The sequence below is a fragment of the Nerophis lumbriciformis genome, linkage group LG11, assembly GCF_033978685.3.
Source record: "Nerophis lumbriciformis linkage group LG11, RoL_Nlum_v2.1, whole genome shotgun sequence".
NCBI lineage: Eukaryota > Metazoa > Chordata > Actinopteri > Syngnathiformes > Syngnathidae > Nerophis > Nerophis lumbriciformis.
Window position 1 is genome coordinate 29,686,718 of NC_084558.2, and position 26,648 is coordinate 29,713,365.

Below are 26,648 nucleotides of genomic sequence, written 5' to 3' on the forward strand. Positions count from 1 at the left end.
TGGAAAAAGAAAGAACACCAACATCCATCCATCCATCCATTTTCTATCGCTTATTCCCTTCGGGGTCGCGGGGGGCGCTGGAGCCTATCTCAGCTACAATCGGGCGGAAGGCGGGGTACACCCTGGACAAGTCGCCACCTCATCGCAGGAACACCAACATAACAGTGATCAAAAACATTAAACAACAACAAGTAAACAAATGACTGTTATTATCACTCATCATTTTTATTGCCATCATAGCCATGAATAAAAAACAATAATAATGTCACAGTGGCTTCTCATAAGTTTGTCAACACAATGTATCCATTATTTACCACAGGGATAACAAAAAGTCATAATTTATTCATTCATTCGTTCATTTAATAATTAAAACGCCATTTATTCTGATTTTGATCATGGTCTACAAAGTACAATCACAAAATCATTCAATGACATTTTTCAAGTATTGGTATTAATAAGTCGCCACCTCATCGCAGATAGACAACATTCACACCCTAGGGCCAATTTAGTGTTGCCAACCTATGTCCAGGTGCTTGTCTTTGGAGGTGGGAGGAAGCTGGTGTACACGGAGGGAACCCACGCCCGCGACCTCGAGAAGGACAAGCGGTAGGAAACGGATGGATGGATGATTATTATTATTGGCAATACACCTAGCTAATGGAATAAAGTTAAACAGTTGAGAGAAGCTCAGAAAATGTTATCTTTCTGTGAATGCTGCTCCTAGCGGACGGAGAATTGGTGCACCTGATGCCTCTTCAGGATCTCGTGGGATTCGGCACTTCTCCCGATACTAGTAACCAATACATATTATCCTAATAATGTTTTATAGCCAAATGACTACAATATAACAAGATATACAATAGCATTTTAAATGTGGCAGACTTTCTCTGTATACCCTCTTACTTTTGAGTGCACAATGCGAATGAACCAGTCCCCGTAAAGGCATCACAGGCTCCCATTTTTTTAAGTGCGCTGATGTCATTTTCAAAACTTAACCAACCCTCCAAAACTCCACACTGCTGAGTTCCTCTCCGTCTTTTAACCTGGAAACTACCCATTTTCTGGAAGGCGGAGGACATTAACAACACAAATACTTTTGGGAGGCGAACTCGTAAAATCAAGGAATCTAAATCGTCTTTATTGGAAGGACTTAACTGCTGAGAACCTCGCCGACTGGAGCCCATTTTTTCCGAGGGCATTATTTTTCTTCTTTTTTTTTGTTTTAAAGCTCAATTCCCAGAATGAACCGGAGCTTTAGCCGACCGCAACCCCTGCAAAACGTGGAGGTGAAAAGCAAGGTGGGTGCGATGTTGCGTTTAATGTGCACGTAGATAGAGTAGTAATGCACACATGGTCGTGTGCAGTGTGCATTTGAACGCACCATTATCTACATTCATATTCGGTGCGTTTTAAATAGAAACCACCACAATTACAGTGTGATTTGACAGAAAACATGTCAATAAGTGCTCAATTTGTTGCACTCTGGTGCTGATTTCTCACCCCCTTGTTGTTTTGCTTCAATGCCAGAGACTGACAGTGCACATTTGCCAGTAAAATGTCAAAAAATCAACCACTTACGCACCGCTGAACTCAATTCGGAGGCTTTTAAACGTCTATTTGCTGTGGCTGAAATGTAATATAAGTTAAAAATGAATCTTCGTCCATTCACAAATCCGACATGTTCAAACTGTATTTAATGACGTAGTAGTTGCAATCAACATTTCAGTAGTTTTGGGACACGTCCAGGGTTTTTGGTTGGATTAAAAAAATGGAGCCTCGAAAAAGCAGCAAATGTCATTCAGGTGGTTTCAAAATGATTTCGACATCACGTCACCTGCAGCTGACTCACTGCCATTCAACGTCACAGTTACATTTTTGGGTTTAGTTAGATGTGCTGAACGATACCTGCGAGATGAGTCACCCGTGTGGACCGTCTTCATTCCAGTCCATTCTAAGAATTGTAGTTTTCTTAATGTTCTAGAACAGTGGTTCTCAAACTGTGGTATGTGTACCACTAGTGGCACGGTGGGTCCATGTAGTGGTACGCCAAAAAAATCACTCGGATTAAAGGGGAAATGCACTTTTTTTTTTTATTATTCTCGTCTCACAATCATTATGAGAGACATAACGATGGATGTTATTTTTTTATGTATTCTAAGTTTTAAATAATGTGATCAAAAGCTTGCTTACAATGGAGCAGCACAATTCCGCCTATAAAGCCCTTAAAAAAATTCTCACACTGTTTCTTCGTGAGGATTATGGTCATTCTTCATTTAAATGGGAATATACGAGCATCCTGGCAGCACGGTGGAACAGGGGTTAGTACGTGTGCCTCACAATACGAAGGTCCTGGGTTCATTTTGTGTGGAGTTTGCATGTTCTCCCCGTGACTGCGTGGGTTCCCTCCGAGTACTCAGGCTTCCTCCCACCTCCAAAGACATGCACCTGGGGATAGGTTGATTGGCAACACTAAATTGGCCCTACTGTGTGAATGTTGTCTGTCTATCTGTGTTGGCCCTGTGATGAGGTGCCGACTTGTCCAGGGTGTACCCCGCCTTACGCCCAAATGCAGCTGAGATAGGCTCCAGCACCCCCTGTGACCCCAAAAGAGACAAGTGGTAGAAAATGGATGGATGGATGGATGGATATGAGCATCCTGTCAGTTGGCATCTTAATGACAGCAGACCATGTACAGTAAGTAAGGATTTATTATGTTTGTTGGCTCTCATGAAGTCTGCAGTGAGTAATAATCAGTGGTGAACAAAAAAAGCAAACTTAATGCATTTTTGAAATTAATAGACTCCAGCACCCCCCGTGACCCCAAAAGAGACAAGCGGTAGGAAATGGATGGATGGAATATTTTGATAATACATATGCTTAAAATTATAAAAATACGTAGATATTAAATGTTATTATAAAAGTGCCCGTAGCTACATTACATATGTAGTTAAAACCTCAATGGAGGTATTTGGATGTTTTTTTAGGGGTTTTATAGGCGCAATTGTGCTGCTCCCATAGGCTCCATTGTAAGCAAGCTTTTGATCTCATTATTTAAAAATTAGAATGCATAAAAAAACATCCATCGTTATGTCTCATAATGATTGTGAGACAAGAATATATTAAAAAAAAATGTAAATGAAGAATGACCATATTTCGGGAGAACATCCGCACCGTAACACAGCAGAACAAACACCTAGAATCCTTTGCAGCACTAACTCTTCCGAGACGCTACAAGGTGTGTGTGTGTGTGTGTGTGTGGGGGGGTTGGTGATAGCGGAGGTGTATTTTGTAGGCAGTGCCTTTAAGGCACACCCCCAAGACTACGAGATATAATGACTGATGAACACCTTTGTTTGATAATGAAGGTTGCCTCAGTTCAAAGCCTGAGCCCCGACATTAATGAACTAGCATCCAAGAAAAGATGCCAGGTATCTGGCTTGGGCACATCAGATTAGATCAGTGTGTTGCAAACTGAGCAGTTTAAAGTCCTGAATGGTTGGTTTATTCATCCATCCATCCATTTTCTACCGCTTATTCCCTTTTGGGGTCGCGGGGGACGCTGGAGCCTACCTCAGCTACAATCGGGCGAAAGGCGGGGTACACCATGGACATTGTTATTTTATTTTCAAATTTATTAGCCTGTGGAAAAAGTTAATGTTGATATTTACCTCATAAGGCTGCAAATAGAAAAGAGGCATTCAATTTTTATTTAAATTGTATTTGATATGCCATTGATATTTTTTTATTATTATTAATATTTGAAACTCGATTTTGCATGTCACTATAAAGTTATATAAGCCTTGCTTGTTCAATATTCAATGCAAAACTTGTTTGGGTCCCTATTAAAAGGTTAATTTGTTCAAACTTGGCCCGCGGCTTTGTTCAGTTTAAAATTTTGGCCCACTCTGTATTTGAGTTTGACACCCCTGCTATAGACTAAAGTTACAGGGTGCAAGGAAGCGGGAAAGCAGCAGACTACTCGATGATGTAAACATAGTTGCACACGGTAGTGATCACGGCGCTGCTATATATATTTTGTCTGCTTTAGCGCTTTTAATAACAATATCACTAATACTTGGTTAATATTCAAGTCACAAATTGTAAAAGGAGCTATGTTGGTGCTTTTTGAATGGTTATTTTTTTGGATTTTATGGGCGAAATAGAGGACCCCCATCTTAAAGCCATCCATTTTCTACTGCTTGTCCCTTTTGGGGTCGCGGGGCGTGCTGGATATACTTGTTAAATAAAAGCAATGTTTTGTTTTTAATGAACATGCAGGCCTCCTATGCTACTGTATTTGAATGTTGGTTGTTATGATAGTTCTTGGAGAGCTTGAGGTGGTAACCTGGTGAAAAACGTTTGAGAACCACTGTTCTAGAAGTCTTAATGATGATAATATGAAGGTATTGTGGATGATACGCGTATTTGGGAGGACTTGTTAGAGGCGTGTGGTTTTACTCACTTTTAAGCTTTTATCAAGAAACTAAGTGGGTTTGTTTAGGGTGGGAGGTTGACTCCAGTCCCTCAAGTTTGATTTAGGTAGATTAAGATTTCCAAACAATTGTCCTTGTTGTAACCTGCAGATCAAGCACTTTTGAGTGCAGGATTTCCCAAAGTGGAATCTTGGTTCCTCCCTGGAGTCCGAATGTATTAAACGGTTACATATTTTAATAGAATTAATGACATGTTTACATTTGGATTAATCACAGTAAATTACTTCATGTATAATTTAAATTAACTTTAAAAAAAGACCCAAATATTTAGACACAACTTAGAGCTGAGCCAATAAAACGATATCACTATATCTCGTGATAGACACATAATCGATATCAATAAAAAAAGTTTGATAAAACATTATAAATGTATATGTATGTATATGTATTAGGGCTGTACGGTATACCGGTACTAGTAAAGTACCGCGATACTAATGAATCCAAAAAGTACCGGCATGTTCGGCATAGTACAATCACGGAGTACTTACAAACAGACAAAATGTGTAATAGGGCTGGGCGATATGGCCTTTTTTTAATATCGCGATATTTTAAGGCCATATCGCGATACACGATATATATCTCGATATTTTGCCTTAGCCTTGAATGAACACTTGATGCATATAATCACAGCAGTAGGATGATTCTATGTGTCTACATTAAAATATTCTTCTTCATACTGCATTAATATATGCTACTTTAAAACTTTCATGCAGAGAAGGAATTCACAACTAAAAAATAAAAACATTTTTCATACAGTGTTGATCTGGAAATGTTTGCCTCGGCATTTTGATGGTGTGGGCGTGTGACACCGAACGGAGATGTTGACATGCTGTTCATTCTCTAGCAGGTGACTTTTCAAATGATGCTACGTATTAGCGGTAGTGCTACTTTTTATAGCAACGCTTTCGCCCCACACTTGACAAATTACGGTTGTCTGTTCGACATATTCCCACTTGAAGCCAAACCACCGCCAGACAATGGACCCACTGCTGTTTTTTGGGGGAATTAATTATTCCTTCATTTGTTACCAGATTCGCACCTTCATTCTCTCGTATTACCGCTAGCATCACAGCTAACGTTAGCCATACTGCTACCTCTTTACTGCGCGAGGGCGTATACGTATGTCGTGACAGTATGTGACGTGTGTAGAAGCTGCGCTTGCTGTCTGTGAGAAGGAGAGACCGGAAAGAGCTAGAAGAGCCTGTAGTGTAATGCCAGCAGCTAAAAGCAACTGCGTGAGAACGCATACTCGAATATCACGATAGTCATTTTCTATATCGCACAGAGACAAACCCGCGATATATCGCGCATATCGATATATCGCCCAGCCCTAGTGTGTAGACAGTAAAGGGAGAGTAGACTCATTTTGGTTTGAAAACTAAAGGTGAAGCTACAACACTAAAACGCCGCTCTGCAAGAGGTTCTTCAAAACTTGGCTAGCAAGTTGCGGCTAACGTCCATCCGCAGTCAGCAGTGTTTTAGCTACTTCTAAATCACTAATCCTCACCTTCATGGCGACAAAGTACGTTTGTTACAAGTATCATCCCTGCAGGACGAGGAATAGCTAAACATGTTTCACTACACACCGTAGGAGGATACAATAGCTCACCGGGGTCACATCTAACAAGCTGGCGCTTCACAATGTAAACAAACGCCATGGGTGGATCTATACCTGACATCCACTCTAATGATACCAAGAACAAGAGCGTATCTAGTTGATACTACAATGATTAAATCTATATTTTTTATCATCACAATTTTTTTTTTCTCGTTTAAAAAAAAAAAAGTATATTAGGTTTATAAACTCAGAGAATATATCCCTGGACACATGAGGACTTACATTATGACCAATGTATAATCCTGTAACTACTTGGTATTGGATTGATAACCAAATGTGTGGTATCATCCAAAACTAATGTAAAGCATCCAAACAACAGAAAAACGCGTGTTTATTAAATTTTAACACAAGTATAGATGGAACATGTTAAAACAAAAAATATCCAGATATTAACAGTAAATGAAAAAGTAGATTAATAATACATTTTGTACCGCTTGTCTTTCATATTTTTGCCAAAATAATAGAAGGGAAAATGACACAATATGTTACTGCATATGTCAGCAGACTAAGTAGGAGCTTTTGTTTGCTTACTTACTAATAAAATACAAGTTGTCTTGTATGTTCACTATTTTATTTAAGGACAAAATTGTTCTTGGATTGCAATAAGAAACACATGTTTAATGTACCGTAAGATATTTTGTTAAAATAAAGCCAATAATGCCATTCACTCAGTTAAGCAACCTTCTCAGCTTTTCAGGTAACCAATCGCAGTCAAGGTAAATGAGCTTGTACGCTCAAAATAAATTGCGCACTTAATCTGTGTTTACATATGATTAAAGCAATGATGTATTGTTAACTTTGACAGCTCTAATTGAAATACAGTATATCGCTTATTTCCAATCGTAAGATAACTGACATCTGTCTACACTGATCCAAAAGAGGTTTTGCTACTGGATCATTAAACTAGTTTACAGCGTTTTACTCAGTCTTGCAACCCATTTTGGGTCAGGGGGAGGAAAAAAATATATTCTAGTCTTGAACAGAAATCAGTCACTAAAGCATCCTAATTTAGAAAAATATTGCGTTGTTTTGCCTCACAAATTGACTTACAGTGATGCTGAAAAGTAAGTCCTGGACTATCACACAAATTTGTGAACATTTGTCAAAACATGTACCCCGACTGTCTTGCTGGTGATATAATATTTTTTGACAAATATACCATGAGCTGTTATTCAACCCCATCTGTCAGAATGACTTGAAATTTCTCAAACAGCTCAATGAACTGGTATACATAAGACCCACTGTTTTGCTAAATCACAATCAAATTTGGTACATGTCTTTAGGGGACGGACAAGCATATATGTGTAATTTGATCTCGATTGGTTAAAAAATCATGGCTGCCATCAACCAAAACCTCCTGGGAATGTGTCGACCGCTAAGTTTTTATCATCCGATTTTCGTGAAAAAAATACATGATCTCCATTGACGATTGACTTTTAATGTCGATCCACTTCGTATTTAATTTTAGTCCCCCGGCTGACAAGCGGCTAGCAGCAATTTATAGGTCTCCATACACAGCGTGCAGCCGCTCCCCTAAGCTAATAATCACCTACATTACGCCAAATAAACTACATTTCTTAGTATCATTATCACTGGATGATGAGACTAAACATGTTACACACAGAGCACAAGCCAGGAGCAGGTTTGCTAAGCTAACCGCTAAGTAGGGTTGGGCGATATATGATATACATTTTTCTGACGATAGTTTTTAATACTATCGTTCCATCGTGATAATGTATGTTGATGAAACCTTCAAGCTGTGTCCAGCAACTTTTACAAGCGAACTAACGCATCGTCAATGCACTGCTAAGTCCTCGCTCGCTACCTAACTGGCGGTGAACATACCACCACACTGTAAAGCTGCTTCTAAGTCACTAATCCTCGCCTCCTTGGTGGCAAATAAACTACGTTTCTTACAAGTATCATCATTGCAGGACGATGAATAGCTAAACATGCTACACTACACACTGCTAAGCTCGCGCTTTTGAATGTAAACAGCGATGGGCGGATCGATACAAATATCAACCGTAACAATACCAAGTGTTGTATCAGGTTGATACTACAGTTCATGTTTAGACAGATATTTGTTCATTCTTTGTATTGTTTACAAACTCAGGTAATAAGTCCCTAGATACAGAAGGGCTCACAGGGCAAAAACATTTTTTTTATTCATTTAAGTATTAATTAATATTGTTATGCCACTGTACTGTTATTGTCTGATTATAGTTGTTATAACATTTTTTATCATTAAATGATATTGAAAAGTTGAATTATCAGCATTGATATGCCCAATACTGCCCCTGTAGCTTGGTATAGGATCAGAACCCACATTTGTAGTATCGCCTAAAACTAATGTTAAGTATCCAAACAGAAGACTAAGTGTTTATTACATTTTAACATAAGTGTAGATACAGCCATGTTGCAACAGAAAGTAACCGGTTATTAACAGTAAATGAGCAAGTGGATTAATAATAGTCTTGAGTAAATATTACACAACACAGTATGTTGCCGCATACGACAGCAGCCAAACTAGGAGCCTTTGTAACCCGTTATGAAATGCTTCTATTATCCCACAAATATATACTAAAAAATATTGTGGTATATATCGTTACAGCAGGAAGCTGCAATATGTATCGCAATATAGATTTTAGGCCGTATCGCCCATCCCTACCGCTGAGCTAGTTTGTAACAACACCAAAAAGTTGGTGCTTTGTAAAGTTTAAGAAATGTAGATGGAACCATGTTACAGCAGAATGTGAGCAGATATTAACAAGTATATTAATAAGCATCTAGAGAGAGGATATATAACTGTTACTGTGTCAGCTTTGTCACTGTCGGTAAGACATGTTAGAGTGGGCAAATCAATCCATAAATTTGGTGTTGTGTAATATCGGTATATGCTCGATACTAGCGTAATTGGGTTGATATTTTCATTTTCTCAAAAATAGTTTTGTCTTTGTTAATATTTACAAACTCATGGAATAATTCCCTGGACACAGGAGGACTTTGGAAAAACCAAATGTTTGAAATTAGAATCAGAATAGTTTTATTGCTGTTTGAGAACGGGTTCACAAACTAGGAATTTTTCTTGGTGCAATCGTGCAACATAAAACACATATAACACAGACTAGGTAATAAAAAGAGAAGTAGAGAGTAGTTTTTTATTTTATTTTAGTTATTATGCACTGCTTTGTTTTGCCCAAACACTTGTATGCCAAAAGAGAGAATAAGGAACTAGTTTAAATATTGAGTTGATAATGTTAACCCTTGGGGATGCCCTAAATGTGGTGAATGTTAAAGTTCCAAAAGGGTTTCAGCCATATGTCTTAAAAGTAAGCAATATATAATATACACGATGAGGTGGCAACTTGTCCAGGGTGTACCCCACTTTCCGCCTTGAATGCAGCTGAGATAGGCTCCAGCACGACTCCAAAAGGGACAAGCGGTAGAAAATGGATGGATGGATATTTTTACTTTCAACGCTTAAATTAGATTTATCCATCGATATAAAGTATTTTTATTTTATGTTCGATGCCTTTTTTGTCAACAAAACCCCTTTTTTTTTTTATGGCAAAACAAAAACTATGCAATATTCATGCACTCGCAATATTAATGAAACCACATCCACTCAAGTCTTATGTCACCACCATCTCACCAACATCGCTTTTATGTTGGCAGATTCAAAGCAACTATGCGTCTAATACAGGGGTGTCAAACTCATTTTAGCTCAGGGGCCGCATGGAGGAAAATCTGTGCATACGCGGGCCGGACTTTTAAAATCATTGCATTAAAATTGAAGAATAAAGACAACTTCAGATTGTTTTCTTTGTATTACTTTGGCCAAAAATAGAACAAACACATTCTGAAAATATTACAATAAAAATTGAAAAAAATACCGGCAGCAGTAACGTTTAGATCCATTATGGAAAGAGGAATGTGAATGAATGTTTATAACTGAATGAATTTACATATACGCATAAAGATTTGTTTTCTTTTGTATTATTTTTTTAAATGAATTAACGTCTATGAAAACCTTTTTCCAAAACAAAGACATGCACTTGGGGATAGGTTGATTGACAACACTAAATTGGCCGTAGTGTGTGAATGTTGTCTATCTGTGTTGGCCCTGCGATGAGGTGGGACTTGTCCAGGGTGTACCCCGCCTTCCGCCCGATTGCAGCTGAGATAGGCTCCAGCACCCCCCGCGACCCCGAACGGGACAAGCAGTAGTAAATGGATGGATGGATGGATGGAATATAGAATGTGAGATATAACAGGATAATGCATACATTTATCATTTGTTTTCAAAACGCTTACAAAAAATTGGGACGCCAAAAATGTACAGTAGGGCCCCATTTTTATGACTTGATGGGGTCCCTTGGACCCCATTTTGAAAATTCCTAGCGCCAACACTGATGGAGTGTTGGTGTGTGCAAAACAGCAGCAGACAGCTGTGGCCTGCGGGCTGGTTCCAATACTAATTAAATATCATTCCGGGGGCCATAAATAATTAATTTGCGGGCCTTGACTTTGACACCCCTGGGCAATATGAATATATGGTACTCTATGGTACTCTGGTGCTATCTAGTGGTTGAAGGGTTCAAATTACACTTCTAATAGGACTTACACGCATTTCAAAGATAAATGCTTGGATTATTCCAGTTTTCCTTGAAAAAGCGTTATAAATGAACAGGTTTGCAGTATATTGAAAAACGGCCACTACTAAGGGAGTCAATGTGGGGAAAAACGGTCCCGGGGAACTAGGGATGATGTTCAAAAAACGGTTCTCTTGATGCTTCGATAAGAAAAGAACCGATTCCATGATTTCGAATCCCTTTTTGAGAACCGGTTCCTGTTATCGAAGCCACTATACCGTATTTTCGCGACCATAGGGCTCACCGTATTAAAAGGCGCCGTGTCAGTTACGGGTGCTATTTCGGTATTTAACGCATAAATAAAGCGCAGCGTATTTTTAGGCGCAGGCATGGTTAAACATATGCCAGCTTAAAACATACGCTAGCATGCATGGACGCTGTTTTAAAAAGGCAGCAGGAGCAAAGCTGAGTTCGGTTGTACTTTATTGAAGTATTTATCAATGTACTCACACTATTGTTTGATCAATCCTCATCCACAAATCCATCAAAGTCCTCATCTTCTGTGTCCGAAATGAACAGCTGGGCAAGTTCTCCATCAAACACGCCAGATTCCCTCTCCTCATTTTCAAAGTCAGTCTCGTTGTCCGACTTCTCTTGCCCCATTGTGCGTATCGATTCGCTACCATGCTGGTCCCCTTCTTCTCCACAGTGTGCTTCACCGGGATGTCGAAAGTGAGCGGCACCTCGTCCATGTTGGTGATGTGTTTGTCGGCATTTTTTTTATTTACAACGCACATAGCAGCACTATATGCTCACTGGGGGCGTGCCTTTAGCGTCCTGTCTCACCTGAAACCTTCACCCGCATGCTGTCCTCAGTCACGTCCGCTTTTCCTCCATATAAACAGCGTGCTGGCCCAGTCACATAACCTCTACGGCTTTTGGAACTCAGTGTACACACAAAAACCTATCTGGATTCGATAAGAGATCCGATAAGGAATCGGTTCGATAAGAGGATTAGATAATGGCATCGACATCGATAATTTCTTAATGAATATCATTCTACGGGGAACTCCAATGTATACTCACTCAATAGTTTGTGCTGAAAATAACTTTGCAAAGAACGGACAATGCAAATTTTGAGATTAATTCCTTTACAACTCCTTTGGCCATAACCTTTTTAAAATGAACATTTTGGTGCACGATGTCATCTTCAAAAACAATAAAAAAGACTCCCAAAGGTCGCAGGTCTCCCAAAGGGTTAAACTGTCAATAGCACTCGCCAGTGGCGGGACCAAGTCATTGTTTTGCAAGTCATAAGTAAGTCTCAAGTCTTTGCCCTCTAGTCCCGAGTCAAGACAGGCAAGTCCCGAGTCAAGTCCAAAGTCAAGACTGGAAAGTCCCAAGTCCTGCATTTTGAGTTTCGTGTCCTTTCAAGTCCTTTTAACCTCAGACTAATATATTTACACAGATTGTGTATGCTTTTAAAACGCTGTATTTATTTATTAAAACAAGTGCATTTGAAATTGCAGGGAAAAAAATTGTGCTGACATTGCACTTCACTATCAACCAGTCATTTTAAACATTTAACCCATTCCTTCACAGAATAAACACATTTGAAAAAACAAGTGCAACTGTACTTATTTGTACAAAGGTGTTAACATTGTATTTCCATGGCATATTGCATTGTAACTAGTTCCACTCCAGGCCAGTACGCAGCGATAAAATGCACAATAGGCGAAAACTATAGGCATGATAACCGCATGAGAAAAACGAGAATAGCACATGTCGTTTACACATGTTTCCACTTGTTTGTATCACCTTGTCCTGATAGTTGAGGAGGTGATGGTGGAACATGTCGGAGTGATGCATCCTTCAGTTTGGCTTTAGTTGGAGTCGTGTTCGGGCACGTAGGAGAAGCACTTTCACTTACTTTTTTAACGTTTTTTGAACCAACCTGTTTGTCAAGAAGCCTCCTCAGTGAAATGACTGGAGGAGTCCTTCATGTCTCAAAATATATTTTATTCACAACATAAGGATTGTCTGTCTGTAATGGAGTCTTGTTTTGCTCTATCAAGGCGTGCTTTTGTGACCTCGGCGCGGTATCTCGCCTTTTTTGTCTGAGTCACTCTATGACCCTGTTCTGACCTTCAGTGGCGGCCTCATTGGTGCTTTGATGACCTCGCCTGGGAAAGAAAGCATCAGCACAATTCTTGCACAAACTGTGAATGTGTGGGTGGGACACAACTACTGTTGTTGATGCATGTTATCCTTTTAAAAATTCCTTTCCCAAAGATCTTTTTTTAGTACCACAGTGAATTATGCTTTTAACATTTTTGATTTTCTCCTTATTTGATGTCAAATTACCACTCTCAGACACTAAAAAGGTTGATATCCTGACAATTTAGCCAAAGTTATTTAAAATAAGGGGCTCGGCTAATAAAACGACATGAGGTCAGTATATATCGCGATAGACACGTAATCGATATCAATAAAAAACCGTGTTTGATAAAATGTTCAATATATTATTTAGATTTTTCGTCGGAAGAAATCGGAATTAATGAAGCATGGTTGGTAGCATGAACAAAGGCACGCGCGGTCTAGAAAGCTAGCAAAACAGGAAGTGACCAGTGAGGGAAACACTAAGCAGCCAATCGCGTTACAGTATCAATTATCATGTGTGGTTGCGCCATCTTGCTGTCTCGTTGTTGGTTGTCTGTATGGAGTGAGAAGAGTGTAAAAATGAGTTCTGCAGAGAGCGAAGAAATTGTGGATAAAACAGGATAAGTCACCTCTACAATATGGCTGTTTTTTTTTTGTTTTTTTTTAAACGGACTGTAGTCCTTCGCCGTGCTCATCATTTCTTTTCAATTTCTATTCGTATGTGCAGAAACAGGTAGGAGCTAAACTGCAGGACTGTATGAATGCAAACCCCAAAACCAGTGAAGCTGGCACGTTGTGTAAATTGTAAATAAAAACAGAATACAATGATTTGCAAATCCAATCTATATTCAATTGAATAGACTGCAAAGACAAGATACTGTACTCAATGTTCGAAGTGGAAAACTGTTGTTTTCCCTCAGACGTTACTGCATCAAAAAGCGACATCAGTGTGTAAAGGATATCACCACATGGGCTCAGAAACACTTCAGAAAACCACTGGCAGTAACTATAGTTTGTCGCTACATCTGTAAGTGCAAGTTGAAACTCTACTATGCAATGCGAAAGCCATTTATCAACAACACCCAGAAACGCCGCCGGCTTTGCTGGGCCCGAGCTCATCTAAGATGGACTGATGCAAAGTGTTAAAGTGTTCTGTGGTCTAACGAGTCCACATTTCAAATAGTTTTTGGAAACTGGACGTCGTGTCCTCCAGAACGAAGAGGCTAAGAACCATCCGGATTGTTTTAGGCGCAAAGTTCAAAAGCCAGCATCTGTGATGATATGGGGGTGCATTAGTGCCCAAAGCATGGGTAACTTGCACACTTGTGAAGGTACCATTAATGCTGAAAGGTACATGCAGGTTTTGGAGCAACATATGTTAATATATATTAATGTTAATTAATATATGTTAATAAAATAATCGATTTTTAGATGCATTGCAATTCAGACATGGGTGAATCTAAAATAGATTAGTATACGTCAATAATCGATTATTTATTTATTGCAAGTAAAGTAATGTAGACAGTTCTAAGTTTGGCTGACTGCAGCGAACTACCGCACCAAGAGATCCGACCTACTCCTTTATTTTAGGGCACGCATGTTCCAGTATTTCACACATTTCTATTAATTTAAATAATGTAATGGGAATTAATTAAACTTTTTCTTATTACAAATGCACTGTTTTTAAAATGATGAATGCTTATTTAGTAAAACAAAAATAAATGTAAAACTGCATCAATATACATAAATGTAAAGATGCATTAATAATGGATTAGTGATGGAATCCTCGCTCCGTAATCGTAATCTAATCGTGAAAATCCCAAAGATTTCCACCTTTAGTATTAATACAAGCTCTAAATTTTCTGTTTGTTTACCCTATTTCCCTATTAATTTCAATAAATTATAATATGTATCTCCTAACCTCATTCTAGTAAGGCTTCTTTTTTCCTAGTATTGCCTCCTCTTTTTTTACTGCTACACTCCTGGACATTGTTACTGCTTATATTTTCTTTCTTTATTCCAATTATCCTGCCATTTGTTTTATTGACTTTACCACATACTTACCCCACATCCAGCTTTATTTATTTAAAAAATGTTTGGAACTATTTCATATATTATATCATGTCTTGTTTCTGAAGCTATAAATAAAAGCGCACAACTTAACTTACTTTATTTGTCTGTGTCCAAATAACTGCTATATAAATTGCTATTACCCCCGTAAATGTTTAAAATTTTATTGTAAACTTTTTTCTCGTGGAATAATTGCTGAAGCTTCTACTTAATCTTTTATCGTTTTATACGCATCTGCATATATTTTGAATACTTTTCCTCAGTACAGTTTTCTATCTGATAATGATTTAAACTTCAACTATTTAATAATTGCATATACTGTACATGTTTGCAATGTCGTACATCCGCTCCAGCATGCTAGGAATTGGTATATTAATATCAATTTAACTTTTTTTTAAAACATCTCCTATTATCTATCCAAAACTCTTCATCTTCTCCTTGGTAACTGAGTAGTACTTGATGATATACTGCCACTATATGCCTTACCGCCAAAAGATTTAAGTTGATACGCTCACGGATTGTAGCAATGACACTTGACGGGCGCAGCCGCCCGCCGTTGCTGTCCTCTCTGCAACGAAGGCCTCGCCAAACCTCAGGCAAGATCTGCTTTACGGTGCTTCTGATTGGTTTGTAATGTGTGGTGCCTTTCATGGTTGGTTAGATTTAGGCTCAGGGGACTGATGACATTGGTCTGCTTGGTCAGTCATGGCAAGCCGCGAGTGCCAAAGTTTATTATCATGAAAACACTTTTTTATTACAGAGTAGTGAGTGGGGAAATATGTGCGGGAGAAATGTCAAGTCTGGTATGTGGTGTTAGAAAGGGTTAAATTGTGTGACTGTCACACTTAGAGCTGAGGCTTTTCAGCCATGGCCATGAGGTAGCTTAGTAAGAATGAAATAAAATTGATAGCTTCATAATGAGCTATCTTTATGCTAATCTATTTAGTATCACGTTCGCTCAACAAGATGAGCATAATACTAGTTCATCAAATTGCTAGTTCAGTTCAGGCATAATTTCACAAAAAGCTGCTTTCGCGCTAAATTAGCACAGTATTCTCTATATCAGGGTGTCAAACGTACGGCCCGCGGGCCGGATAAGGCCAGCGAACATGTTTTATCCGGGTGAGTTTGCTAAGTAGAAAAATGAGCCGAAACTTTTGAATGAAAGAAACTGCTTTTCTAAATGTGTCCACTAGATGTCGCAATAGCAATTATTTGTATCTTTGTTGATTATGCTACATATGTAAAAAACAAAAAACAAAAACATATAATGTTAGTGCACCATTTGAGGAAAATGAGCAAACAATTTTTAAGTTATCATGCTGAGATTTCACCAGTCCAGCCCACTTGGGAGTAGATTTTTCTCCATGTGGTCCCCGATCTAAGATGAGTTTGACACCCCTTTCTATATGGATTATAATGTGTATATAATATCCTGTGAAAACCTAGCAATAATAATTTCAAATTAGAACTCAGAATTAAGATGTTTATTTTTAATGGGTTAGCAATCGATTGTAGGTGCGATGCTAAGCTATACAATGCTAAAAAAGTTATGTTTTGGTATCACGGTGATTGAATTTGCCAACTCTCATCTCTAATTTGCCAACTCTCATCTCTAATTAGTGTTTTCCTCTTCAGTATGGGGCAGAATTTCGCCGCTTCTCAGTGGACCGGCTCAAGCCCGGAAAGTTCGAGGAGTTCTACAAGCTCATCCTTCACGTCCACCGCATTGCCAACATGGAAGTGATGATCGGGTATGCCGACGTCCACGGCGACCTGCTGCCCATCAACAACGACGACAACTTCTGCAAGGCTGTGTCGACTGCACACCCCCTGCTTAGGGTTTTCATCCAGAGACAAGGTAGGATGTTGGACTTTGATCCTTTCGATGTCTTCAAACTAGATTATCTCTTGGATAAATATTGATTTTCAGTTGTCAGACAAGATGTAAACCTTTTACAAATGACTTTTTATTACAATAAATGCATCTAGGTTGGCAAGTGCTGTGGAGAATATTTCTTAATCTAATTATGTGCCTCTTCCCGCTGCTGGAAGGCCAGGCCTTTTTTGTTTACTTCATATAAGGCTTCTTGTGTTTACTGCCGTCTGATTGGCTGAATGTGTCTCGGCCAGTGTCTGTCTGCCTGGGTAAGCCCTCTGTCTTATCCAAAGGAAGGGCTTGCAGGCACACACACACACACACACACACACACACACACACACACACACACACACACACACACACACACACACACACACACACACACACACACAGACAGAGGCCATAGAAATCAGGTCATTGAGCAAAGCTTGTATCCCGGCATACCAGACATTACTCAGAGACAAAAGATCGGCATGAAAAGAAAAGACTCCTCGCCGAGCGCCCTCCGTTTGGATAAAGACGGTACCTCAGTGGCCCGAGTGGGAAGTGCTCTTGGTCGCTTAATACCTAGATAGTCAGCCAATGCGTATGCTAATGAGGTCTTGACTATTCATGTTTATCCCAACACACCATCCTTCCTCGGAATTGTAATGATGAGCATTGTGTGCGCCTCAGGCCGCGGTTGCAATTGTCGTCCGGCTACCACCTTGCAATTTTTATTAGGTACGTAAAAAGTATACAGGACTTTGGGTTGTTTTTTGGGTAACTAATGACAGAACAACCTTAAGGCAACTGTAGCCAATTCCAAATATGAAGAAAGTCAGACAAGCGCTTTTGGTGTTGTTCCAACTTGTTGGATGATCTCCTCAGCCATCTACTTTTCGGGTGAGAGGCATGACCTAGAATAAACTTACATGTAGAAGTGAAGCGAGGAAGCAGCAGACCACTCGATGATGTAAACATAGGCACACACGGAAGTGATCGTGTCGCCGCTATAAATAGTTTGTCCGCGTTAGCGCTTATAATAACACTATGACCAATACTTGGTTAATATTCAAGTCACGAAATGTAATTGTAGTATAGTTGGCGCTTTTTAAATGGTTATTTATCGGATTTTATAGGCGGAATAGTGTAAGCGGACTTATAGTTACGTTTATTTATGTATTTAGAATGCATTTAAAAAAAAGTTTTTGCACTCTTTGCATCAGCCATTCTTTCTCATCTTGTTTTATTTCCAAGTGACGTAAAAAAACAAAAAAACAACACGGACGTGGTGATGCTTCATGATCTTCAGCCGTCACTGCAGCTGATTGTTAACCAGTAGACAAAGACTTTTGTGTGGGTGCAAGTACCCTTATGTGTCAGTGTTGTTGCTAATGTAATGTCCGTGTCAGCCAGCGCCACTACAACGCTAGCACAGATGACCAGGAGTGAGCAATCTGGTGTCGGTGGACCACCTGCTTGGAAGACCTCACACACACACATACACACACAACTATATACAGTACAGTAAAAAGACACATAAAGGAACATTCAGCGTTTCCCTTCACATTTGTGTTAAAAGGCTGTTAACTGTAGAGTGATTTTAAAAAAATGGTGTCCTTTTCTATGACAATGGAGCCTGAAAGGGCTAGAAAACAAGTAACTCCTTAACTGCTGCTTTCGAAGGGAAGAAAATGTGGCAAAACATGTACTCCTACTGTTATCAAACCCAAAGAGTCAAATTTACTTGAAATTTCTGAGACACTGGTGCTTGAGGGGGTTTAGCAAAATCATAATGAAATTTAGTACCCACCTTTTTAGGGGGTTGACAAGCACATTTGAGCAAGATTGGTTGACAACGCCTTACTTAGCAAATAATTGTCCATAAGTCATTGACCATTTGTCTGATGATGATGATGATACAATTTTGAAGGTATCTTAAAAGTAAAGCAGTTTCAGCACAAACCAATATGGGGCGCCATTAAAGTTAGGTGTATTTTTACGAAATACCACATGCATTTTACAGCATCTGCGTCCTTTTTGCAAATGTGGAGTAAACATACCTGAAAGTTGATAGATAGAAGCAAAATAAAGCCTTTCGAGCTCCACCAGCTGCACACTTACCTCTAGACCGTTCCCGTCTTAGCACACTTGTATGCCTCCTTTTATCAACCGGACACCATCGTCCTGACTTAGCTCGCCATTGTTTGGGAGATCAGTCGCGCACGTGTACGCTGAGGATACCTGTTGCTCTCCCTCTGGGGAACGATGAAGGAATAATGGAGGAGGACAATGAAGGCATGTTAGCCTCTTTTTAAGAGGGATGATCACACGGTACAAGCCAAGGAAGTCCTCATCAGGTGTCTTCTTTGAGATGTCATGGGTTGTTAAGTTGGAAAAAAACCCTTATTTTAAGTACATTATTACACAAGCAGAAATGAACATCAGATAAATAAAAGCATGCCTATCTGGTACAGATCCAACAAATCAGAGATGCTATTTGAAATATTTTATATCAATACAAAACCGGTTGTTTTATATAACTCAAGCATTTTTGCATCAGATGAGCCCTTGAAGAAGATCTTTTAAACCAACGTTGGCATCTGTGTCAACGAAACAGGTCCAGCAGGTCTTGGGTATTTCTTAATGATTTCAACATTTCACTAAATGACACTCCATTAAGTTTGCCTAATGCTGCAGATGTCACTCAACCACAGAGACTATGAGGAACAACAGAAATGGCTGATGCCGTATTTTCCGTACTATAAGCCGCTACTTTTTTCCTACGCTTAAACCTTGTGGCTTATGAAACGGTACGGCTAAATTATGGATTTTTGTTCGATTACAACCATAATGATTTGTATTCAACAAATAGTTTTTTATAAAACACCCACAGAGACAATAAAAAGGTGTGTAATTGTTTGTGATATTGCGCCAACATTTGGACGAGTTGCTCGCTGCGGGTGCTGCGGGTGTATGTCTACAGTATTTCCTTCAGTTTAATGCCTTGAACCAGAAGTACAAGTGCCGTTCCGCCTTCTAGTTGTCTATAGCGTTTCTACTAATATGGTTTCTTCATTTATCACTCCAAACAGAGTTTGTAAATTTTACAATACAACTAAAACAATTCAGAGTTACTAAACCGTCTCATGTGTGATTCTGTAGGAGTGCGTTCATGCATATTTGTACATACTATCGTAATGTAATCAAGCTAGCGTCATTAGCCTTAGCTAATATGCTAACATGTTTACAAGTTTCTGTGTTAGTATTATTATCTTACAACATCAATCTTTTTGCATTGTTTCAGTTTCACAAATTCTTCAGTAAATTTACCAAAATGTATTGTGCAGTTATTAAGTCTGTTTAGATGACTGGAGAGATAGCTTCCGCAGCTAGTGGGTCCATGACAATTACTTTTGTTTTGTTAGAGGCACTGTTTAGAAACAATTAAGGTATGTAAATAAAATTTACAAAATCTTTCTATGTAAACAACCAATTTCACAACGTACGTTGTATATCTGCGGCTTATAGTCCGGTGCGGCTAATATATGGAAACTATTTTTGTCTTCTAAAATTTTGGTGGGTGCGGTTTATGTGCCGGTGCGCTCTATAGTCCCGAAAATATGGTAATTGTTTTTATGTTCATTCCTTTTTATGTTCATTCAGTGTTTTTTTAGGAGTGGAACTGACGGGATTCTATGGATTTATTCCTATCAACACACCTTGACGCAACGCAAGATGAGTAGTGCACTGGTGGTGATGTGGGTCGGTTGTTTGATGACGTCCTAATTGTCCCATTTATAGTCCTATGCTGTAGCTTCATCCTGCAAATTAGGACATGGCTCTGACCGAGGGAAGGCTGCATTTGTTTATTTGTAGGCAAAAGATTAGTTGGACAGGAAACTGATCCCTAATCTAACCCAGATCCACTTGTCACCAGCCTCTGTTTCCCTGCTCTACATACTGTGAAGACCAAAAAGTAAACCACACCAAAAGTCCTTGGAAACGGCCAAAACCCCCTTTAAAGAAATCTGAGGTTTGGACATAAGAATACAGCTTGCATATTCCAACAAACCTATTTTCAGCACAAATTTCCAGACTGCACACCACCTAGTTTTACTTCAATTAAGTATTTTCATACCTTACAGGTAGCTGCTTGAACTGACGATAAGTTAAATCTTGTCATGTAATCAGACCGAAGATACCGCCTATTGTTGTCGTCCAGACAGGCGTCAAATATTTTTTTGAGTTGTCAAAAGAATGACCTCAAACCTGTTCATCTGTTAATGGACATTTTGGGCAACTTTGGTAGGACAGTTAAGTGTAGCCTCCAATGTTGATCAGCCAATGCTGCGTTAAACAGATGCCCTTCAAAGCATAGTAGGTGATTTACACCCTCAGTTTGCAAATAATGTTTGTCCAAGCAAAACACACAGCCTTGTTTTGCCTGCTGCTCTCTTGCACACAGACTAAACTTTCGGCAAAGACGAGAGAAAAGGCAGAAGTTTTAAGCAAACAAGCAGGAAGGCCAAGGTTGAAGGGAGAAAATGTTTGCCTGTAAAAGCGAGGCGGCCAGATGTCAACTAGTTCTGTGTGATATGGATAAAAATATATATCCCAGTAAAGGTAATTGTATATCCTAATAAGGATATCGCAATATAATATTGTTTTTCTTTAAATTGCATGTTTACACACATGAAATAAATGCCAATTTTGCATATCTTTTCTACTTTAATTTATAAAACACTTATACACTTAACGCCGTTAGGAATGTCCCCCAATTGTGACTTTTTTTTCCAATTGTGATCTCAGCGAATGTTCCCAAAGTATTTTGCGCGAGTGTGCCATTGTAGTCCTATGATATAATCAATAAGCTCCTTGTTTTTCTCTCTTCTTGTTGTGGGGCAGACTGGCTTGTATATGCACATGCATTCTTTGCTGTTGCCATTTCTAATAGAAACTAAGTAGTGAATAGTTCTAACAAGGGATGTAACGGTATCAAAATCTCACTGTAAAATATTATCACGGTATTAAGGCCATGGTATGATATTATTGTGGTATATTTAAAATTAAAATAAAAGTGCCATATTGTGTAAAATGAAGTGCCAGAAATGTTTAGAATAAACCCACTTACTGTAATTGAACACAAACATAATGCTAAAATGTTCTAATCATACTACAAACTTGTAGTATGATAACAGTGGAACATCCACTGTTTCTAGCAAATATTTTTAAAACAACTTACAGTTACCTGTCTTTAAGGTGACAATGTTAACATCCAGTGTACAACAATGTTCACTTTAGTGTCTTTCAACTTTTACTTTCTTAGAAGCAGTGTCCTCCACAGTGGACATGTTTACTTACTGATGTTTGGTTCCGCTGGTTTAAAATATATTTTCTGGGAGACAGTTTATGAGATGGCAAATTGTCCAGTGTGTACCCTGTCTTCCGCCCGAGTGCTGCTGGATAGGCTTCAGACGCCCCGTGACATCGAGAGAGACAAGCGGTAGAAAAATGGATGGATGGATTGAGGTTTTATCAAGTGGATTTTCAGTTTACTCCTATTTCCCGCAATGTAGAATTTATTTGGGGTGATTTCCCTCTGTGTAGTGCAACGTGACTGGCTGGCTCTGTTGTCTGGAAAACGCTCGCAGACCTTCTTACCTTTGCTAAAAAAAGTTATGTTTGCGCCGGGATTTGTTTGTCTCTTTGTTAGCAACGTAACTCAATTAGTTATGGATAGATTGACATTTTCAGGAAATGGCCAAAAAGGGAATTTCTACTACGTACATACTAGTACTAGTACATCTACGACGAACACACTTTACTTCCTGCGTACGGCGTTCCACGCTCTATCTTGTCGGACCCGCGCTACGCAGAGGATTCTGGTAGATGTAGTTTATTTCAGATCCGCCCAAAGCTAAAGCGTCTTGGGAAAAAAACCACACACCAAGTTTTTGTTTGATACCGTCATGCGTCACGGCATTATTGTGAAGACTTTAAACCATAATACCGCGGTATCTACAATACCGTTACACCCCTTGTTCTAACTTATATCTGTCAGTAGACTTGCTATGGAAGCGCTAAAAACTACATGGATGACCGGGGGAAGACAGTCTCAGTGGAGCCACGTAAATAAGAGCACCCACAAAACGGCACATCCTGAAGAGATATCAGCTGTAAAACGAAATCTATGCAACATTTTGACCAAAGAACAACTATTAGATGTTATGTAGACCACAACGAAGTGTTTTAAATGTAGAAAAAAAACTCACAATATGACCCCTTTTAAGTGCCAGCTCTTCTTTTCAAAAGTGAATACTAAAATCATGTTTACACACATGAATTTAGAGACGGTGTCTGTAGAACTGCTTGTCATAGACGGTACCTTTGGACAACACGTCTGTTAGGCTTGTTTGGTGTGTGCTTCTTTTCATCTCGTCGTGGTTTTGAGGCAATGTTAGTGTTACGTTGCATTTCAACACCATCTGTGTACTGTTCTTCATGTCGTGTCTTCAGGTGATAGAAAATAATATACTGTACGTGTTCAAGTAGCTTGCAACGACTCATTGGTGACATGTTTTAGCAGTTTAGCCTATACCGCCTACCTACCGAGTTTTTAAAATCCAAACAAAGGAGTTGCTCTTTATGGCACCAATTATTCTTTGTATTGTGTTGGTTTAGCTTCATTGTGCTTATTGTCTATGCAATGTTCTTGCCGTAAAGTTTGTATAAGGGACGTAAAAATGCTCCCAGGGGACCGCCCCACTATTTTAGAATTGCCGCAGCCCAGACATTAAAAATATTATATAAGCAATAGTTATATCGTACAATAGACATTTTTATGTAATACTACAATGTATATTGGAATGTCGCACAGCACTATCAACTACTATGCAAAAGTGACTTTAATGACATTCCAACAATAATGATTTATGAGCACCAAATATGAGAAAAGCTATAATTTCCCTCAATTGTTTTCCCCATCTTTGAGTAGAGAGACACTCCTGAACACCTTTTGAGGTTTCAGCGTTTGATGTCCTGAAGGAAAAACCTCCTTTCTCATAAACATGATACCACCTCTGACCCGCCTTTAGCTAAATGACCCCATGCTGTGTATAAGCCCATCACATCACAGCTTTGTAGAAAAAAAAAAAAGCAGGCTTCAATACGCATCTTGAGATAAAGCCTAACTTGGCTGACTTTTGCCTGATTTGTCAGTCAGCTATATTGCGTTGGACAAGTGCATAGTTAGTGTTTATGTAAAAACTGGATAAAGTGCACAATAGCCTTCTTGGAGACACACTTGTGGACAAACACAGCTCATCAGCATTTAAACTACAGAATAGACGCACAAAACGCTGTCTTCCCTGGCTTGAATTTCAGCATGAAGGCTGGAAAACACTGTTATGGTACCTGAGACTTACTTAAAAGAAAATACCAAAATTCTGGAATTTTCATGGGACTTAAAAGGGCAGTGCCAGCTAAAGCTAAACCAAAAAATGCTTGCAGACGGCCAGATCGCCGCTGTTACCCAACAACTTGGCGCCTCCAGTTGCTCAGAGATCAAACGTTGTGTGTGATGACAGTTTTACAGGCCGCTGCTTTGCTGCTCACAATCAGTTAAATTAAAACTACGGCAAATGGGGCATGCCGGAGTTTGCTAAGAAAAAAGACAAGACTTGGAGAAACACATGGGAAATATTACATGACTGCTTTTTTTTTTTCATAATATGAGATGCACATCCAAGTGTGTTGTGCATTGAGGAGTGCACAAGAGCTTGACCTTAATGTGAACCGTTCCTTCCAGCTCTGAAAGCCAAGAGGAAACGATAAATGTTTTCTCAGTTTGCCTCGGTATTTGTTTCTAATTTATTCAAGTGTATTATTTCATGGTATTGTCAACAATGAGTGGAGCCATGACCCGAGTCTAAATGATGATACGGACATGTTTGCTGGGCCAGGATTTATTATTTCCTCCCTTTTGGAAAGAACTCGAGAGCGCAGGTAAGACATACAATTTCCTCTTGCTGGAATTTCCACTACTTGTCTTGGAACATGGTTGTTTTTGTTAAATAGATTCTCATCTTATTATCTTCTGCTGTGTTTGGGTCTCGTCCAACCCCCCAACGAGTCATTTTTAGTGTACACTGGCACATACTAGCAAAACCAGAGTGTGTTTTTGTGCATTCTCCATCTGGCCTCTCCTGTGCTAAAGCCAAAAGGCTTCTGAGAATGTTTGTGTGTTTGCACTTCTGTCCACACACTGGATGTCAACATGCCAGTGCTCAGTCATGGTAGCCGCAGGTTTAAAAGCCTGACCCCTGATAATAATTAGCGCCAGGACTTCATCCCAGCCGAAGGAAAGCTGATTTTGTCCTAGGGACACTGTGGATTTAAGGATAAATCTCTCAAACAGTGTGTCTAGAAACCTCCTGATTGTATTCATTCCAGGGTGCATGTCATGTTTTGTCATTTTTGCATGTTGGAAGCCTCCCAGTGGATGATTAACTTGCATGCCAGCCGCACATACCACGGCAGAGTGAAGGCCTTACTTCCTCATACCAGCCCCTCTATCGGCCATTGGAAGGCACTGACTCTTTGTCCTTTTCTGACGCTGATTAGAGATGCTTGCGTGCGTTTGTCAGTTCTTATTAGCACTTTCCTACTGAAGAATACAGTTTGTGTGCATTTTCGTTTAGGTATAAGGTGTAAAAACAGTTTGACGCACTTCTCAAAGAAATTGGGTTGGAGCTAGACTATATTCCATTGAGTGTCTCACGGAAAATGTTCAGTACGACAACACGGATTAATTAATAAGAACCCAAAACGTAATTTGTGAAAATACCAGAGACTAAATGCAGTGGGTATGCACTCCTGTACAGCATCATTGTCGGGTTATCCTATTAACGAGGCATTCATTTTAAATGAGGGTGAACAACAATATGAATTCAATTCAACACAAAACGCATAAAGTAAAAGATACCGGACAAAAGATGGCATACTATTAGGGATTATTTGTATGAATGTTGGGGCGGTATAGCTCGGTTGGTAGAGCAGCCGTGCCAGCAACTTGAGGGTTCCAGGTTCGATCTCCGCTTCTGCCATCCTAGTCACTAACGTTGTGTCCTTGGGCAAGACACTTTACCCACCTGCTCCCAGTGCCACCAACACTGGTTTAAATGTAACTTGGATATTGGGTTTCACTATGTAAAGCGCTTTGAGTCACTAGAGAAAAGCGCTATATAAATATAATTCACTAATTCACTAACTACTTTACTGTCCTTGTTTGATTATCCTTTTACTCAAATGTAAACCTACTTGGACGACTCATAATTTGAAGTAATATATTGAACATTATAAAAGAATTAGAGTCCCAAGCACAAACAGGATTAGCAGTTTTTTAGCCTCTGAGTTCCATCCTCTTGGGGCATTAGCTTTGTCCTTTTGGTGTTGTACAACCTTTTGTAAGAGAACCTGTGATTGCAAACCACAGACAACAATAGAACTAAAAAGGAATACCTTGTATAGTTGATCTCAGACTTGAGAGGAACCACTCTTCTCGCAAGATGTCTTAAAGGTTAACTTCCAAAATCATCCGATTCTACTCACAATAAAGGGTTAAGGGGATGATGCTCACATCGCCAAGACTGACTCTCTGGCCACTGGCTTCATAATGGATCCCCCATACTTAAAGGCTAAAGCCCAACAAAGCCATGCACCTCGTCTGTCTGACCCCCCTAAGGATTTAACATACAGATCCCCAGACTCCTCACAGCACATCTTAAGGATGACTAAGTTGTCTAGAGGGGCAAAAACTGCTGCAGACAGTTTGGAGTCATCCTGGC

The 26,648-nt window shown here is 39.4% G+C and overlaps 1 protein-coding gene across 2 annotated transcripts in view; it reads left to right on the forward strand.

Moving 5' to 3' along the window:
• The first annotated feature begins 963 nt into the window (after positions 1 to 963).
• pard6gb (par-6 family cell polarity regulator gamma b) overlaps positions 964 to 26,648 on the forward strand; it is a 62,831-nt gene continuing 37,146 nt past the window's right edge. The window contains exons 1-2 of one of the 2 annotated variants that reach the window (XM_061966897.1): positions 964 to 1,298; positions 16,575 to 16,797. In XM_061966897.1, coding sequence (XP_061822881.1) covers positions 1,242 to 1,298; positions 16,575 to 16,797 — 280 coding nt within the window. In that variant the 5' untranslated portion in view covers positions 964 to 1,241. The remainder of the gene's footprint in view (positions 1,299 to 16,574; positions 16,798 to 26,648) is intronic. The other variant, XM_061966896.1, reaches the window with a different exon arrangement.